Below are 19,573 nucleotides of genomic sequence, written 5' to 3'. Positions count from 1 at the left end.
AGTAAAGGTGATCTTCAACAGGAAGGAATCTTTATACATTCACTCAACAGCCAGTTAGGAACCAGCTCAATAAAAATAACACTTTAAGTCCCTGGAATACAATCTAAGCAGCCAAGATGGCCAAATCTTAAGACTTGTTTCCATTTCCAGAGAAGCCTCCCACTCCCCAAAATAGTTCCATCCACTGCTGTTTCTTAAACAAACTTATTTAACAAGGACACAGGAAACCCAAACAGCTGTATTAAGCACGACTTTTGGTCAGGAAATGAGTTTTTTTTTTTTTTTTAAATGATAGTTTTTTTTCTTTTTTTTAATTTTTTTTTAATTTTTATTTATTTATGATAGTCACAGAGAGAGAGAGGCAGAGACACAGGCAGAGGGAGAAGCAGGCTCCATGCACCGGAAGCCCGATGTGGGATTCGATCCCGGGTCTCCAGGATCGCGCCCTGGGCCAAAGGCAGGCGCCAAACCGCTGCGCCACCCAGGGATCCCAGGAAATGAGTTTTTGATCAGAGTGGTAAAACTGAAAGTTTTCTTTCATATCTATTGCTATTTGAGGTATATCATCCACTCCTTTGATTAAATTCCTCCCCAGCCAGCTTCTTTCACAAAGGGAGGAAAATGAGAGATTATTTTAATTGTAATTCCAAAAGCAATAAGTTTATATATTTTAGTTCAGAATTGCTGACTTTATCAAATGTGGCTAAAGCCAAATGTAAAGTACTTATTACATATGTGTTTCTCAAAAATAAATAAAAACAGGGGTGCCCAGGTGGCTCAGTTGGTTAAGCATAAGCTCAGCTCATGATCTCAGGGTTGTGAGATTGAGCCCCCTTGTCAGGCTCCACGTAGGGCATGGAGCTCTTTCTCCCTCTCTCTCTGATCGCCTCCACTCCATAAACAAACAAACAAACAAACATACATACATACATACTTCAAATGTTGAAAATTAACTTTAAACAATAAAATGTCAAAAACATCATCTGGAAAATAAAAGCAGAGAATACAGAATTTCACGTAGGATCTAACTATCCCATCTCTTACTCCTCAAAGAATATAAAAGGTAAATAAGAACAATTTTCAAGTCTTCTCTGATACCAAATTCAGAGGGACAATGAGTGAGGGAGTAGATAGGACATCAAAGTGGAAAGATTTATACACAGCAAAAGCTATTCTTACTTCAACTGTCCATCAGAATTTTTTTAAAAAACTGCCATGTTCACCACACTGTTGTTCTTCCCTAATAGGAAATATGGCAGATGACTCTAAAATAAATAAATAAATAGATACATAGATAAATAAATAGCAAAAAGCTAATTATTTCTAGCATTAAGCACGATTTACCAGGATGGAAAGACAAAAGACAAAACAAAGAAATAAAAATCATGGGAAAGAAGTAGGAGAAAGGAGGAAGAAATTCCCTTTTAAAATTCCTCTAACTGTGTATTTACAGTGCCAAGGCCACTATCCAAACATTCACTTAACTTTCCCTCTCTGCTAGTACATGTAAATAATAATAGCAATTATTTATTGACACCTAATGTGTAGGTCACTACTCCTAGCATTTTATTTTATATTTATTTATTTTTTACTCCTAGCATTTTAAATGCATTGATTCAATTTAACCCTTATGATAATCCTATGAGGTACACAATATCCCATTAACAATGGAGTAATTTGCCCAGAATTACAAAGCTGGAAAATGCTGGAGCCAAGATTCAAAGTCAGTCTGAATCCAGAACTAGAGTGCTTGACCAATGGAAGAAATAAATAAATAATTAAATAAATAACTACCTTCAAAATTGATTTATATCATGAAAAGGTTAAATTCAGGGGAAAACTATTAAGCTACAGAGTATTTTATAATAAACAATATCAACCAAAAGGAAGATACAATGGACATAAATCTTTATACATCTATATTAATAAGATATATAAAGCAATGACCACTGGAAACATACATCAACAGAAATTAATTCCATAATGCCAGCTTACTATGGCATAACGGGGCTTTATAAAAATTGAGTAACATAATTAATAAGGTTGAATTAATATGTAAAAATTCTGTATCTAAAAGTAAGACTATTTTTTTTTTGTTTTCATATATCCACAGAGCATTAAGAAAAAAACAATCTTCTATTAGGATACAAAGAAAATCTCAATGACATTTCCACAGATGTGTAATTCCATACTCTAAATACACTAGAGTTAGAAATTTAATTTTTACTAGGAAAAGAAATTTTAACCATTTAGAAATTAAAAACACAACAAAAAGCTCTCACCAAACAGGATATCAAAACTGAAACTACATGGTATCTTGCAACTATAAATAATGGAAACATATACTAGCCAAAGCTGAGCTCAGAGGATAAATCTTGGCATAAAACACCTATATTACTAAACAAGAAATATCACAAGTATAAAAATTAAGCATTTATCTCTAAAACTGAGAAAAAATATATACATTCCAGAAAGGGAGAAGAAAAGCAATGAAAGGGCAAAGTCAGAGAACAATAAACCAGAAAAAAGAATAAAAGGAAAACAAATTTCAACACCTTTAATTTTAAAAAATATTATATAACCTAATAAATTTAATACTATATAACCTAATAAATTTAATGACTCAAAACACAGATATGTAATATTATAAGTGAAAAGAATAAGTACAAATATACAAGAAATTAGAATAATTATTCAAGAATATTTTGTGAAGATACACAAATACACTTGAAAAGCTGGATGAATGGATTATATTCAAATGAAAATATTTAACAAAAGAAATAGAAACTAAAAGAAACCAAGAGCCAAAGGGAAACCTGAGTATACAGTTGGTTAAGCACCCAACTCTTGATTCCACTCAGTTCCTGATCTCAGGGTCCTGAGATCCAGCCCCATGTTGGGCTCTGTGCTCAGTGCAGAGTGCTCAGTGAGGAGTCTGCTTAAGACTTTTTCTCCCCCTCCTTCTGTCCTTTCCCACTGTATGTATGCACACTCTCAAATAAATAAAAATAAAATCTTTTAAAATAAAAAAGAAAGAAACCAAGAGCCATGAAAAAAATTGAGATTTTGCTAGAGTTCAGATAGCTTCATAGGTAAAATTTTTTCTGACCCAAGTAACAGATAATTGGGGATGATATTTTTCACCATTTGTGCCAGAGCACAAAGGAAGGAAATCTTGCAAAATCTTTTTATGAAGTAAGTATAACACTAATCTAAGGATTACATTATGAAAAAGAAAAGAATTTCAGACCTCATTTCTGAATTTTGAAACAAATATAAATATTAACAAACACTTCATTTGCCACTGTATATTTTAAAAAAGAACTCCCTAGTAGCATTTATTCTAGAAATGTAATCATAACTAATTAAGTAATCTATTAAAGAAATTCACCATCTTACAGATTATGGGTCAAAACAAGATATTCATCTCAACGATGAAATGGAATTTCACATGTAAAGAATCACTTCCAATTTAAGAAGAAAAACAATTAGTAAACTAAGTATGCTTGATGCTACTCCTGTCTGAGTGAATGCACCAGCTCTTTTTCTAAGTTTATTGAGATATAACTGACATATAGCATTATATTAGCTTCGGATATACATGATTCAATATATGTATATATTGTGAAATGATCACCACCATAAGCCTATCTAACACCACTGTCACTCAATAGTTATGGAGATTTTGCCTTGTAATGAGAACTTTTAAGATTTTCTTTCTGAGCAACTTTCAAATACGCAATACAGAATTATTAACTATAGTTGCCATGCTGTATATTACATCCACTAGACAAATTATTTTAGAACTAGAGATTTGTACCTTTGGATTCCTTTTATATACTTCAGCCACCCACCCCCAACTCCCAGCAACCATCAATCTGTTCTTTGTATCTGTGAGCTTGTTTTTTTTTTTTTTTTTTTTAAGATTCCACATATAAGGGATCCCTGGGTGGCGCAGCGGTTTGGCGCCTGCCTTTGGCCCAGGGCGCGATCCTGGAGACCCGGGATCGAATCCCACATCAGGCTCCCGGTGCATGGAGCCTGCTTCTCCCTCTGCCTGTGTCTCTGCCCCCCCCCCTCTCTCTCTCTGTGACTATCATAAATAAATTAAAAAAAAAAAAACACCTTTTTAAAAAAAAAAAAAGATTCCACATATAAGTGAGATCATGTTTGATCATGTTTGTCTTTTATTTATTTCACTTAGGTGAAGTATAATGCTCTCAAGGTCCATTCATGTTGCTGCTAAGGGCAGGATTTCATTCTTTTTTTTTTTTCCCTAAAGATTTATTTATTCATGAGAGAGAGAGAAAGGCAGAGACACAGGCAGAGGGAGAAGTAGGCTCCATGCAGGGAGCCCGACGTGCGACTCGATCCTGGGTCTCCAGGATCAGGCCCTGGGCTGAAGGCAGCGCTGAACTGCTGAGCTGCCGAGGATTTCCTTCTTTTTTATGGATGAATACTGCATTGTATATACATAACACCATTTCTTTATCTATCCATCTGTTGATGAACATTTTGGATGGCTTCTATACTTTGTCTATTGTAAATAACGCTCCAATGAACATAGCGGTAGTGCATGTATCTTTTCAGGTTAGTGTTTTTGTCTTCTTTGGATAAATACCCAGAAGTAGAATTGCTGGATCATAGGGTGGCTCTATTTTTAATTTTTTGAGGAAACTCCATACTGTTTTCCATAATGACTATACCAATTTACATTCTTACCAACAATGCAAAAGTGTTTCCTTTTTTCCACATCCTGACCAACACTTATTATCTCTTGTCTTTTTCATAACAGTCATTCTGACAGGTAGGAAGTGATATATCTCACTGTAGTTTTGATTACATTTCCCTGATCACTAGGGATGCTGAGCATCTTTTCAGGGTCCTTCTGGTCATCCAAATGTATTTTTTTGAAAAATGGGTATTAAGATCTTCTATCCATTTTTTAGCTGTACTGTGTGTTCTTTTGGTATTGAGTTATAGGAGTTCTTTGCTATCTGGGATATAATTCGTAAATATTTTCTCCTGTTCAATAGGATGCCTTTTCATTTTGTTTATGGCTTCCTTTATATGCAAAAACTTTTATTAGTCTGATGTAGTCCCACTTGGTAATTTTGCTTTTGCTGCCTTTGCTTTTAATGTCAAATCCAAAAAATCATCATCAACACATATCAAGGAGCTGTATTTTCTTCTAGAATTTTTTATAGTTTGAGGTCTTACATTCAAGTCATTAGTCCATTTGAGATAAGTTTTGTGTATAGTATATGACAGTGGTCCAGTTTCCTCAATGCCATTTATATTTATTGAGGAGACTTGTTCTTTCCCTGTTATATGTTTTTGCTCCTTTGTAATACTTTAAATAATGACATATGCATGGGTTTATTTCTGGGTTCTCTATTCTATTCCATTGATCTATGTGTATGTTTTTACCCAGTACCATATTACCCTGATTATAAAGCTTTGTGATATAGTTTGAAATAAGGGATTATGATGTCTCCAGCTTTGTTCTTTTTCAGAATGCTTTAGTTATTCGGGGTCTTTTGAGGCTCAATATAAATCTTAGGATTGTTGGTTCTATTTCTGTGAAAAATGCCACCAGAATTTTGACAGAGATTGTATTCAATCTGTATGTAGACTGCTTTTAGAAGTATGAACATTGTAACAATAGTAATTCTTCCAATCCATAAGCATGGAGTATCTATTTACCTGAGTCTTCTTCAATTTCTTTAGGCAATGTATTATATAGTTTTCAGCATACAGAACTTTCACCTCCTTGATTAGATTATTTCCTGGGTATATTATTCTTTTGATGCAATTATAAATGGAATTTTCTTAAAATCTCTTTCTAATACATTATTAGCATAAAGAAACATAACAGATTTCTGTATATTGATCTTGTATTCTGCAACTTCATAGTGAATTCATTTATTAGTTCTATGAGCCTTTTGGAGTCTTTAGGATCTTCTATACATAGCATCAAGTCATCTGCAAATACTGACAGTGTTACTTCTTCCTTTCCAATATGAAAGCCTTTTGTTTCTTTTTCTTGCATGACTGCTCTGGCTAAGACACCCAATATTGTGTTGAATAAAAGTGGTGAGAGTGTGCATCCTTATTTTGTTCCTGATAACAGAGAAAAAGCTTTCAGCTTTTCACCACTGACTAAGATGTTAGCTATGGGCTTGTCACAGATGACCTTTATTGTGTTAAGATACATTTTTTCCATACATATTTTTTTGAAATTTTTTTTAATCACAAATGAATGTTGAATTCTGCCCAATGCTCTTTACGCATCTACTGAGAAAGTTATATGATTTTTATCCTTCATTTTGTTAATGTGGTGGATCACACTGAACAATTTGCAGCTGTTGAACCATCCTTGCATCCCTGGAATAAATCCCACTGATCACAGTGTATGATCCTTTTAATGTATTGTTGAATTAGGTCTGCTAAAATTTTGTTGAGGTTTTTTGCATCTAAATTTATCAGGGATATAGGCCTATAATTTTCTTTTCTTGTAGTGTCCCTGTCTGGTTTTGGTGTACCAGCTCTTTCTTTAAAGCTTCTTCCCATATTAAGTCTCATGGCCAAACTTAAATTTAAGTGGGCAGAAAAGTAAAATCCTACCACGTGCCATGGAGAGAATGTATGTATTTGTGAGGAGCCTTTATCACTACTATACCTGGGAATTCAGAAGAAACATCTTTTATTATTGCTCCAGACTCTTGTTTGACCACTTTATAAAAACTATATGCATTACTTTCTCATTTAAAAACATGCTCACATTCAGAATTTTAAATGTGTCCAAAAATGAAGTTTTAGACTGTATGCTGAAAACTAAAAAGAATATTACTCTCCGATAACTGTAACTGCAAGTTCAATTTTAGGAGTTGGCAAATTTAAACACATTTTTTTTGTTTAAAAAAAAGGTTGTATCTGCAAGGCCAATGTATTAAAGTAATATTAAATTCCACACATGGTTTTTAGTTTTTATTTCTATTAATCTATATGGATTATTCTAATAAGCTGGCAATGATCCATTTCTTCATTGGCCTGAAACATGTGAAGCTATCTCTTCCACTTCTCAGAATAAATATGCGATTCTACAAATCGGGGATTACTAACTTCAATTTATAGAAAAGGAAAGTGAAGTTTGGATCACACGACAGTTAATTTGTTGGGCCATGATTATTTTCCCAACATTTTATGTAAAAAACTTCAAACATACCAGTTTACTGAAAAAACTGTATAGTGAGCACTCATAAAGTCTACAGATTCTATAACACTTTGCTTTATTTGCTTCATCATATAGACATCAATTGATCTTATTTTTTATTCATTTCAAAGTAAGCTGCAGATAGCAGTATACTTTACCTCTAAACATCTGAATAGAGCGCAAAACTTGTTTATTGTTCTATATTTTAAAAATTAAGTTATATAGTAAAATGCACAAGTGTATACTCATACAAGTTCTAATAAACATATCCACCCATATAACTGAAACCTCTATCATCAAGATATACAAAACTTCCGCTATCCCAGAAGGTTCTCTCATATTGGGTCTTGACTTGAACACATGATCCATCTCCAAAGTCCACAGTGTTTTTTACAACACTATGCTACTTCTTTCTAAAAGGCGCAGTGTTTAAGCATATTAAACATTAAGAATTTTATTCCTAACTCTCAATAATTACGATGTTGAAATATGGAAACATGAAAGGAAGAAAGCACTAGAGCCACCCTCCACCAAAACCAGACAGCCTTGATATTTAGTATCTGTAGTAAGTGGTCTGTACCATGTTCCCACCACTGACTTCCCCTAAATAAAAACTTCTATGTGCGCCTCCCTAAGAGTTCAAGAGTTAACCTAAGAGGAATGGATGTGACAATAAGAAAAACATTTCATACGTTCATCTCTTTTCTAACTTCAATTAAACCAAAAGAGGCTTGGGGTAAGACCATTTCTTATGCTTCTGAAGCAAGCACTAGGTTAAGTGCCACATGCTTTGGTGGTTACTGTGAGAGGCAGTGGGAGACTGGAGAAAAAGCAAAAGCTTTGGAATCAACCAAATCTGGGTTCAAATCTCTTCATTTATTAGCTGTATAAACAACAAATTTACTTAACTTCTCCATGACTCAGTCTCTCAACTGTAAAATGAGGCCTATGTTTTACCTTCCCTTCAATGTACTTTCTCAAATAAATGATCTACATAGAGATCCAGGCCAACCTCTGCTCTGGAACTCAAGTGTTGGGGAAAATTGCTCTGGCCCTTTTCAAGTCACACCCCTCCTCACAGGTGAAGAGACCACAGGTCCAAAAGGACATACATAACATGAGTCCACACTTCGGCCACAGTCTATGCCCTGGGTAATCTAGAGCCAAGAATTCCTTGCCTAAACAGAGCAGCCTTGCCTCTAAGGTCTGAAAGAACCTATTCCTCGGGTCTCACTTGCTGAAAGAATATGAATGAAGTGTGGATGTGACGACTGGGGGATTGAAATATATGTGTGAAGCCACCCCTCAGAGAAGAGAATAGTGCTTGGGGTGGGAAGAGATACAGGTCAGACTGAGAAGGCAGGATGGGCTCAAAGCATGCAGACATGGCACATAAGCCTGAAGAGTGCAACTTCTTAGTTCAAACCTGAAGGTCAAGGTCCATATGAAGGTTTATTTGTCAAAATGGGAGGACAAAACATATTTTATGTAGTAGTTTGTTAATGTATACACACAATGTATGTGGGTCTTCATTTATATTTGCTCCAAACTGCAAATGTTACAAATGAGCCCATCTGTATCTACTATTAATCGGTACTGATATCTTCACTTTCAAATACTGTCGTATTTAGTCATATAACATTAGGTTTCACTAACCCTGTCATGCAGATAAAGAAACAAAAAAGCTTAAGAAATCTTCTAACTCTATAGTACTCTCTCCTTAACTTTTGAATACCTAAGTTTCCTCCTCTAATATATTGTCAATATTACACTCAGTGTACCCTGAATCCCTAACTTCAGCCCTTATTCTCCATGACCTCTCTTTCAGCACCTGATAGTATTAACAATTCTTCCTTAGAACATCTTTCCCTTGCTTTTAAGACTAGATCATTTTAGTTATTCTCTTAGCTTTTGCTATTTTTCTGGCTCCTCTGTTTCTGGATAGTGTCTGCATAAAGCATATGCTCAATAAAAAGTACCATTTTTTTTTAATCTAAAAAGTAGAACTATTATCTTTAAGTACAGTGCCAGTTACTTAGTAGAGGATACAGGCATAGAATACATGTATAGTATTCTACTACGTAAACTAACAGCACCATAAAACTGAAGCTCAGAATGATCAACAAATTAACTTGTATTAGAAAGCTGGCTAGCTAGTATTTCTAGCTTTATGATCCTGAGCAAGTCACTTAACCTCCCTGAGTTTCTGTTTCCCTGTCTGTGTCATCTTATAACATTCTTGTGAGAATTAAATAAAACTCAGGACATAAAACACACTGCACATGATTCATAGTAAATGTTAACCCCCTCTTCTTTTTGTTGCTTCCAGCTGAATACATTAGCTTTCCCTCTGTGCATTTCCAAAGACTAAGTTCTTGGTCTCTTGGTTTTCTTTCTTTGTATCCCATATCTACACTTGATCACACTTGTAAACCCAACTTCTTCAGAAAGGTGGTCTTGAATTAACTGGGTGCATTTCTAAGTGTCCAGGCCCACATCTCTCTAGTTTTTAATTTTTTTTTTTAAGATTTTACTTATTTATTCATGAGAGATACGAGAGAGAAAGACCTAGACAAAGAGAGAAGCAGGCTCCTCACAGGGAGCCTGATGTGGAACTCGATCCCCAGACCAGGATCATGCCCTGAACCAAACGCAATTGCTCAAACACTGAGCCACCCAGGTTACCACATCTCTTAGGTTTTGCTAGTTATTTCTACTTGAGAATCCCACTGCCTACCATATCAAACTGATCCTTTTCCTCACAAAATGAAGAGTGGAAGGCAAAAAGACTGGGGATAGGATAAAATATTACAAAGACCAAATTGATAGGATGAATGTTAAGAAGCTAATTTCATGGTTTCAAGCTTGTCTGAGAAAATTACAAAAAAATTGAGAAGATTCTCATAGATCATGTCCAAAATTTTTTTTTCCTTCAGACACGAAACTCTAATCCATTTCCCTAACCTGTGAAACCCAAAATCTTCTCATTCCTTTGGATTCTCTCACAGTTAAGTGCTCTATTCGTCAAACATCTGATTATATACTATCTTCTGTTACTGATTTTCATAAATTTACATCTTATCTTCTTGACTATGCTGTAAGTCCCTCAAGGCCAACAACCATTTCTTAAATCTTTAGTATTCTTCATAATGCTGATTGACTACTATTATGAGGATATGGTCAAGAACTCAGAAATCATGAATTGAGATGATCTCGATTTTTCCCTAACTTGCAAGGAAAAGCTTCTCAAATCAGAAAGGTTGGGGAACCTTCCACACGTACAAAAGGTGTGACAAACCATCTGTTAATACTTTATAGAACTGTGCAAACTTTTCTCCAAAAATTATTTATATGTTCTTATATAGATACTAGTTATTATATTACTTTTTGTTAAGCAAGTCTTAAAACTATGTCTCAAAAACCATGTAATATAGACTGGCGTGCTATTTATTAAATTTTAAAACTTTTAAAACTCCTACGACAAAAAATAATTAGCCCAAAGTTTATTAAAAGAAATGGCTTCCTTCTTTGGTTAAATATATTACATTTCAATTCTGGAAAAATTTGATGAAATTACATTTTCTTTACTGTGATCAAAACAGAATAACTGCAGGATAATAAAACTGATTTTGATTTACTCATTTTACCTGAGTAGCTTTATCTTTCATGCATGAAGGGTAATGAACATGAGGATCCCGTGGCCACTGTCCTGTGAGATAAGGTCCTGTTATCGTATCCAAAGAAGAGGTTCGCCTTATTGTACTAGAGGTTCGAAGTTGCTGAGATTTTGGCCTGTCCACTATAAAAAGTGAAAAAAAAAAAAAATTAGTCACTGACAACTTATATAAAATTTAAAATCATTTAAACTTCATACTTTGTACAATGTCACCCTGTCGATTTTCCCTACAATATGTATTTACCCTATTAGCTCTCTGATGTGACCCGATGAAATCTGTAGACCTTCTATGAAGAAGAACACGTTCATATATTAAATCTTGTAGATGCTTCCAGGGCTGTCAGAGATGCCCTGAAGCCCACCCATTCTGAAATCTGCCCACCACCTTCATTACCATAACTTTAATCAAGACTCTCAAAGTCTCACCTGGACTGCCACTTTCCTGACTGCTATCTCTCTGCATCCATCTCAATCAAATCCTCCAGGGCTACCTCTCATCACCACTAAAGAAACATTTCCATGGTTAATCTTTGTCTCTGACTTAAAGCCTGTATTTTTTACAGTGTGACCCCCATATATCTCAGTGTTTAATGCTTTTGCTAGTCCTCTGTAAATCCTTGCTATGAAGTGCCAAACAAACTGCAGGTTCCCAAATGTAAGACACTCCCTTCCCTGCCTCTATCCATGCTCCTATTTACTGAACCTACAACTCTCTCCTTTATTGTTCATTTGACAAACTCTTATCTTCAAGACCAGCTCAGGTATCACACCAACTCTGTGAAACCTCTCCCAGTGCTTTTCCTTCTGCACCATTGTTTTAAGACATGTGTCCCTCTCTGCTTGCATGGAATGGGTTTGCCCTTCTCCCCAGTCAGTACATAAGTTTAGTCTCTACAGACTGAAAAGGAGTCAATGCTCAATACCTATTTAATCAATTTATTCACAGCTACACAAAAATAACATGTATAAAGAACTTTATATTTTAATTCAATTTCTTCATTTATGAAGAATCTGAAGCCCAGAGGGATAAAATGGAATTGTCCAACGAAATAGAATTGCTAACAAGAGGGAGAGGTAAAAAGCACGATCTCCAGACATTCTATACCGTTTAATCAATCTACAACAATATACTTCTCTCCATTTGGCTACTGTTAAGTACCTCTGCTGAAAATTAAAATGAAAATAATGAACTCTACAATTTCTCTAATTAAGAGATTATAGAAGGTTTTTCATATAGACATCCCCAGTAATTTACCACCAATGTGCTTTCTATAATAAAATCCCTTGAATTACAAGCTCCAAAGTTCAGGGTCTTCTTATTCAGGGTTACATCTCACATCGAACTAAAACGCGTTGCACATGACAGTCAAGAAACATTTGTTATTGAACACTGTCCTTTAACTATCTTCTTGAAACCAGAATACATAAGTAGGCTTTTTTTTTTATCAGACAAAACAGCAACACAGCATACACAGGTGTTATATTATTTACATATCTTAAAACTGCAGTTTTGGTTTCTTCTTTAACCCAAGAGAGTTAGAGAAGATATGAAAATTACAAATTTCCTCCCTATCTTTATTACTTAGCTCTAATTTCATTTCACCATGGGCAGAGAATCTAGGATGACCTATTTCTATCTACTCTTTGCAATTACCTGAAATTTTCTTTGTGATCAAAAACATGGTCAATTTTTATAAACATTTCATGAGTCATGGAGAAGATATATTTTCTGTTTTCAGAATATATAGATCTTTGTCTTGTACATCAACTGAAATAAAAATATTGAATACAGGAATAATACAATTACCAGCTGGATATGTCACAGGTTTAGAGAAGAACTTTCAAATTCCTAAAATACTATTGAGATCTAGTAATTCTCTTCCTTTCTTGCAATTTGTTTATTTATTTATTTATTAGAGAGATTGTGTGAGCACAAGCACAGAAGGGAGGAGCAGAGGGAGAGGGACAAGCAGATTCTGTGCTGAGCATGGAGCCCGAAACGAGGTTTGATCCCAGGACCTTGAGATCATGACCTGAGCTGAAATTCAAGAGTCAGTCACGCAACCAACTGAGCCACCCAGGCACCTCTCTTTCTTGCAAATTTTTATCATTTATATTTAGTTCTTTATAATTTAATACATACTGATCCATGATGTCATCATGGTTTGCACACTTCACCATTATAATCTGTTCCTGTGTATCAATTTGTAAACTCTCTCAAAGTAAACTTTATGACCTCCTTGCGCTCTCTATTATAATTTACCTGGAATGCCTATTCTTTTATTTTAAATTTCTTTCAATCATTCTGTTCATGTGTATCTCTTATATATAGTATATAACTAAGCTTTTTGAAAAAAACTTTGTAGTAAGCCTTCTTCTTGTAGAAGGTAAATTTAACTCTGTATGTTGTTATAATAAATTTAACTTGTCATGTAACATTATTCTTCCTTTTTGTAATACTTCCTTGCTTGCTACTTTCCTCGGTTTCACTGTTTTTTTTTTTTCTTCTCTCTTCTTGTCATAGCTAGTATCTATGTAGACTATTTTTAGTATTAGAAGTTGTCTTTTATCAATTCTTCCAATTTTTTTTTCTGGCTATAAAAGCAATACCCACAAATATTAGCAACTCTGGGAGACAGAGAAAATTAACATGTCTCTCATAATCTAATTTGTCATTTGTTTGAAATTTTTAGAAGTTACTTTATGTTCCCTCCACCAGGAAGACACAAAACAGCAGGTTATCCCTCTAAAAAAGCCAACATTTATAGTAGTCCACCACTAAATTAAAAAACATCCTACATAAAGGTCAGCTGTAACCAGAAATAGAATCATTATAGGTGAAAAAAACCTGTACCTAAATTTAAATTGCTCCAAACTATTAAAATGTTGTATGTACTCTACTTACAGCTACTAAAACTTCCCCTAACTTCAAAAACAATGGGGACAATTTTTATGTTTTATAATGAAGAATCTATATAAATAGGCCCCTCGATCTATATTTTTTAATTTATACTTAGTAACTTACTATATATTTTATCACTGGACCTTTGACTATCACTCTCAAAAGATCACATCTTCTCCTCTTAGTGTTCATTCTTTATGATTAGCTACTTTGCTGGAACTGGGTCTTCAAGCTATTTTGCCTAAGTACTCCAATTGGTAAATAGTTAAGCATGTAGCAACATGTGTAGTTACTTATCTAATAAATGTAGTATGTACTATATTACTAGCATGCTAAATATTATAAAAACAAACATCTATGATATGGAATGAAAAGTTAAAAATACATGTATAAAAAACAGAAGTTATGATGTTTTCTCTCCCTGTATCTCAGCATTCACTTTAATGGACTTGAAACTGAGTGCTAGACTCTATGCATAGACTGGCCACTCAGCTCTGGTTAATTTCACGATATTACCCTACTGCTTGTGTTATGAATGTGGAGACAAGCATCAAACATTACCAACACTGAAGAAACAAACAAAAGGTATGCCTTTAAAAAAAAAATAAGTTAGAACAACACAGTATCCATATCTTGTTACAAAATTCACTCTACCAGTCATCATTCTTTTTAAGAAATTAAAGTATACAAGGCAAATATTCTTGAAAAGCCCTATTTCAAACATATTCTTTAAAGTAAAGATTCTCACCACTGCTCACAACCAGGAAAATTCCAAAGACAGGAAATTATTAATTTCCAAATTATCTGAAGTATAAAAATTCAGAATAGGTTTGAAAATTGGCAAGGATAGTACTTTTTCAGGATATAATTAGCTGTAATAAATAACCCCATCTATCAAAGACAACTAAAGATTTAGATTTAACAAAAGGTTTATCATAAACAATGCAATTCTACTTCAACAAGATGACCTGTTACTATTATCCAAACTATCATGGCAATGAGTCTTTAACTGCCTCAACATCTAAGCCTTGATTCTCACAAATTTTTTATTTACTTCACGGTATTATCTCCCACCAATTCAGGTTTTACAATGTAGTGCAATAATGAAAATCAACACTGGTTTTGCATTATTTATATATTCAACACACTAAACTGTTTACTTCATGATTACAGTTGTGATTAGAATGTTTTTAGTTTTGAATTGCGTAATCGCAGCATTTCTCTACTAATTATTACAAAATTACCTCAATTCACGTAGATCAAACAAGAGGATACCTTATGAGCTAGAAACAGGCAGTACTACAGGCAATCTTTGAATTAATTTACAAGAGCTTGAATAACTTAATAGAATTGCTAAAATAAATATACTTATGTAAAGTACAAAAGAAAATCAATTAAATACTTATCATTACTTAAGGTAAACAGGCATCAGGAAAACAGTACCTTCCTCAGTGGTGAAACCAGGTAATCATTATTACTAAAGAAAACTTGCTAAATGTCTACCATATGGAAAGTACTGTTACATGTACCAAGGGAAATTGCAAAATAAGTTTCAGACTCTCTTCAAGGAGTTTACATACTGCCTGGGAAAGATATGATACCTATCATTAAACTAGAATATAAAGCAGTATATCAATGGCAAATGCACACCAATGAAAGATAGGAAGGCAAACAAGACAAAAAATAAATTGCTCAGCAGACAGCAAGAATGATGCTAACTACACCAAATGAACAGTGAGAGTCTTTGCCATGTCACTTACCAGTCCTGTTGCCAATACCCTTACTCAAATATTTGAGGATAAAATACAGAATAACGAACTTCAGAAAAAAAAAATCACATTTATTTCCAGTACTATCATCATTATATTAGAACCAGAAAAAGACTGTTGATAGCAAGAGTCTGCAAAAAAGTCTTCCTCATTACATTCCTGTAAAAGGTTGTGCTTTCCTGACCATCCTCGCCTCCCTGAATACAAAGCCATGTGGCAGTAGCAGTTGGTAAGCCTGGGGCTCCTCTGAGTATTCACTAAGGATTGTACGAAATAATTCTTGCTCTCTAACAACTGACTGGAAATTCAACTTTAATAATAATGAAGCAGGTTTAAAGGTAAGAAGCTAAATATTAGATAACCCTGAATTTAAAGAGCAAACTAAGCATTGTTCAAAACAGATAAAACATGCCTAATATCTAACTGCCAGAGCAATGTAACGTGACATTAATTAATTTGTCCCCAACAATTTTTACTTTAGTGGCAATGCCTGAGGATTGACTGGCTAGTGAGTTTGGAAATCTCACACCTTAATTAAGAAGCTAATCCGCAGTGGAAAACAGTACAACTTCCACAAGATAAAAAAAGTTATTGAATATTGGAAACTTAAAGAACTTTAGCTACAGAATAATATGAAACAAGCCAGCACATCTTCAAACTAACCTTACTAACTGGCAAAGATGATACAATACTTTTGAGTGCCATAATATAGCCAAACAGAATGTAAACCAACACACATAATAAAAAAAAGTGCTCATAACCTTTCTTGGGCTATTAACACACTCCAACCTTTTTTATACCACATCCAATCTACATAAGCAAGTAAAAATAGTCAATTCTCTGTGGTTAGCACTCAATTAATGATTAGCCAAAGCTTTTCATTTATTTACACTTATTACCAAAGCACATCTAAACTTAAAAATAAAATCATTTAAATAACAATTTAAAACTTTTTGAAAAAGAGCTATTAATCCCTTAACCATTGTGTAATGACTAGAATGAAATTCAGCCTTTATAACACCATGAATAAACTATTAAGTTTTTTTTTTTTTTTACTTCATTCAAAATCCATCATTGATTACAATTATAAAGAATCTTCAAACCATGCAATGGAACAAAATGCTTAAGACGACTAACCAGTAAGACCAATTTTTCCAGTTGTTTGTATCATGGAACTCATAATAATTAGTTTTTAAAATGTCACATTAACAATGCTCACCAACAGTTAGCTCAAAACATACGTATATAATATATAATGTTATTTTGCCTTGACTTTAAGCTCCTGAAGTGTATAAAATCTTATCCTTTCAGTTATCATAGTAAAAGTAATCATGTTTATCACTTAACTTTGTTAACATTCAAAGTGCAAACAGTAATTAAGTCCCATTATGTATATGTGTATGTATATGCCTTAAAATAACTAGTAGTATCGATTGGAACAATATTAAAACACGCTTTAAAAAATTGGCAATGCTTTTCAGCCACTACAACGTTAACACCTGGGCATATCTGAGAAGTAAAAGTTTTTTTTAGTATTTTATCTAGAATTCAGACCTTAGGAGATCCAGAATATAAAGACACAAGGCCCTCAGGCAATTCAGTGGTGGACTAAGCAATGGGACTCAAGGATGGGATCCTATGTGGCTTTCTGTTATAAGGACCACCAGAGAGCTTGTTAAAAATGCAAGTTACTGGACCACACTCCTAGAGATTCTAATTAAGAAGTTACACGGTGGAACTAGGTATTAACATTTTTTGTTTTTAAAACAAATCAGACTGATTCAGGTATGTCATTACAGTTGGGAAACACTGAAGTCCTAAAGCAATGCTTCTCAAAGTGTAAGACTGTTAAATATGCTCATTTCCGTGCCTTATTTATCAACCATGTGAGACTCTCTGGCAGCGGGATAAAGAAATCTAAATTTTTAGTAAGCATCGCAGGTGATTCTTACTGCTACTAAAAGCTTAAGAACCTATGTCTGAAGGATTGGTACTACATCCTTTGGAATTATAGGTGCTCAAGAATAAAATCCTTTAATGACAATAACTTACTCCCATTTAAAGGCACTGAAAGTTTGACTACGATACCTAGGGAAATTTCCTGCTGCAAAAATATCAACCAACTCTTTGAAATCTGCTCCTAGCAGGTAAACTTCTAGAATCTAATCATTTTTATTTTTATTAATTTATATTTTTTTAGAGAGTGAGAAAGAGTGGGTGTGAGTGGCAGGGTGGGGAAGAGGTAGCAGAGAGAGAGGGGGAGAACCTCAAGCAGGCTCAATGCCCAGTGAGGAGCCGGGGACTCCATCTCCCTACTCTGAGAGCATGACCTAAGCTGAAATGAAGAGTCCAATGCTTAACCAACTGAGCACCCAGGTGCCCCTAGAATCTAAAAATTTAAACACTCATCATCTCCTTCAAATGATCATTTTCTAAACATAGTGCCAGCCATGAAATAAGAACTTGCAAATTTTAATACAGAGCACTCTAGGCAGAATGCTTAGGGTTGCCCAAAAGATGAGATGACCAAGTTGAGTACAGCTTCTTTTGGACAGAGATCACCCAAATGGGGCATTTTGCATGCAAATAAAAGTTAAGTACAATAAAATTTACTTCCTAAAAAATATGAGGAAGTCTGAAAAAATATATTAAGTAGGTTCCCTTATAAAATGAAAGTGCCAAAGCAAAATAAAATTGAATATATAAGCAAAGTGAAATTTAGATTTTAATAATTAATTTTATTAAGGCATGTAAGCCTGAGTTTATCAAACCTTTACCTTTAACAGAAAATCAATGAGCTTTTCATGATGTCTAACTTAACTTACTCATAATTTCAATCTTCATCACTGAAATAAAAATAACAAATTAATTGAGCCAAGACTAAAGATGTTAAATTGCTTTCCTTCAACCTGAGATGATACAATTCCTAATCTAGTGGAGATCAAGAACAACCATAAATAAATACAGGTTGGAAATATTCTTCCTATTGGCTCACTGAGGTTAACCATAATTTTGCTGAAGATCTATTCTGTTATCAGAGGTTTGCTTCACTATTTCTGTAATAAGAGCTCTTCCTTAAGAGTTACAGTTTTAAATTATTTTCACTATCAAAGAGTTTCTCCTTGATCAAACTTTAATCAGGCTCCTCTGAACTCTTCTCAACTAGGCCCTAATTTTTTGTCTTCCATATTTATCTCTGCACTGTCCAATTTTAGAAAGAATCCCCCACCCTCAATATCCGATCACCCTCGATATCTGATCAGGTTCCTCAACCTCCATCATCCCCCATGTGATATCTGATCACCCTGGCCTGCCCTTTTTTTTTTTATATAAGATTATTTATTTATTTATTCATGAGAAACACACACACAGAGAGAGAGAGAGAGAACGGCAGAGACACAGGCAGAGGGAGAAGCAGGCTTGCAGGGAGCCTGATGTGGGACTCGATCCCAGGTCTCCAGGATCAGGCCCTGGGCCAAAGGCGGCTCTAAACCGCTGAGCCACTGGGGCTGCCCCACCCTGGCCTGCCTTTAACAATAATTCTGTGAGGCCTGTTTAGCCAGAATCCCTCCTTACACCAATGTTTCCTTCCTCATAGTAATTTTTCATTTATTACTCGCCCCGCTCCTTAGCCAAAACTCCCCACTAATCTGTGCTGTATTCAGAGTTTGAGCCCAATCTCTCTTCCCCACTCCAAATCTCCACTGCAGTGGTCCCTACACCTATCATGACAGTATCCCTGAATAAAGTTTGCCTAACTTTTCTTTAACAAGTCTTATAATTTTTTCTTTGACGTCACTAGCATTGAGTAATTTTCTCCTTACCTGACAGAGAGAAATGATTTTCAAAATAAATCACTAAAAAAGTTTTTTAGCTGTACAACCAATAACTTAAAAATGTAGAAAGGAGACTAGTGTACTTCTCTAGCTCATCTAATGTACATCACTATTGGTCATCTTGTAGAATTATTACTAGATTCAGTTTTCCAGGCCTAGTCCAGGCCTTTACTA

At 34.5% G+C, this 19,573-nt stretch overlaps 1 protein-coding gene across 2 annotated transcripts in view; it reads right to left on the bottom strand.

Annotated features, from left to right (window-relative positions):
- GLCCI1 (glucocorticoid induced 1) overlaps positions 1-19,573 on the bottom strand; it is a 101,553-nt gene that overhangs the window by 57,420 nt on the left and 24,560 nt on the right. For both annotated transcript variants that reach the window (XM_055307333.1, XM_055307335.1), the window contains exon 2: positions 10,864-11,015. In XM_055307333.1, coding sequence (XP_055163308.1) covers positions 10,864-11,015 — 152 coding nt within the window. The remainder of the gene's footprint in view (positions 1-10,863; positions 11,016-19,573) is intronic.

Source organism: Nyctereutes procyonoides, unplaced genomic scaffold, assembly GCF_905146905.1.
Source record: "Nyctereutes procyonoides isolate TBG_1078 unplaced genomic scaffold, NYPRO_anot_genome, whole genome shotgun sequence".
Taxonomy (NCBI): domain Eukaryota; kingdom Metazoa; phylum Chordata; class Mammalia; order Carnivora; family Canidae; genus Nyctereutes; species Nyctereutes procyonoides.
The sequence above is the reverse complement of the archived record's forward strand: the minus strand, read 5'-3'. Positions and strand labels throughout refer to the sequence as shown.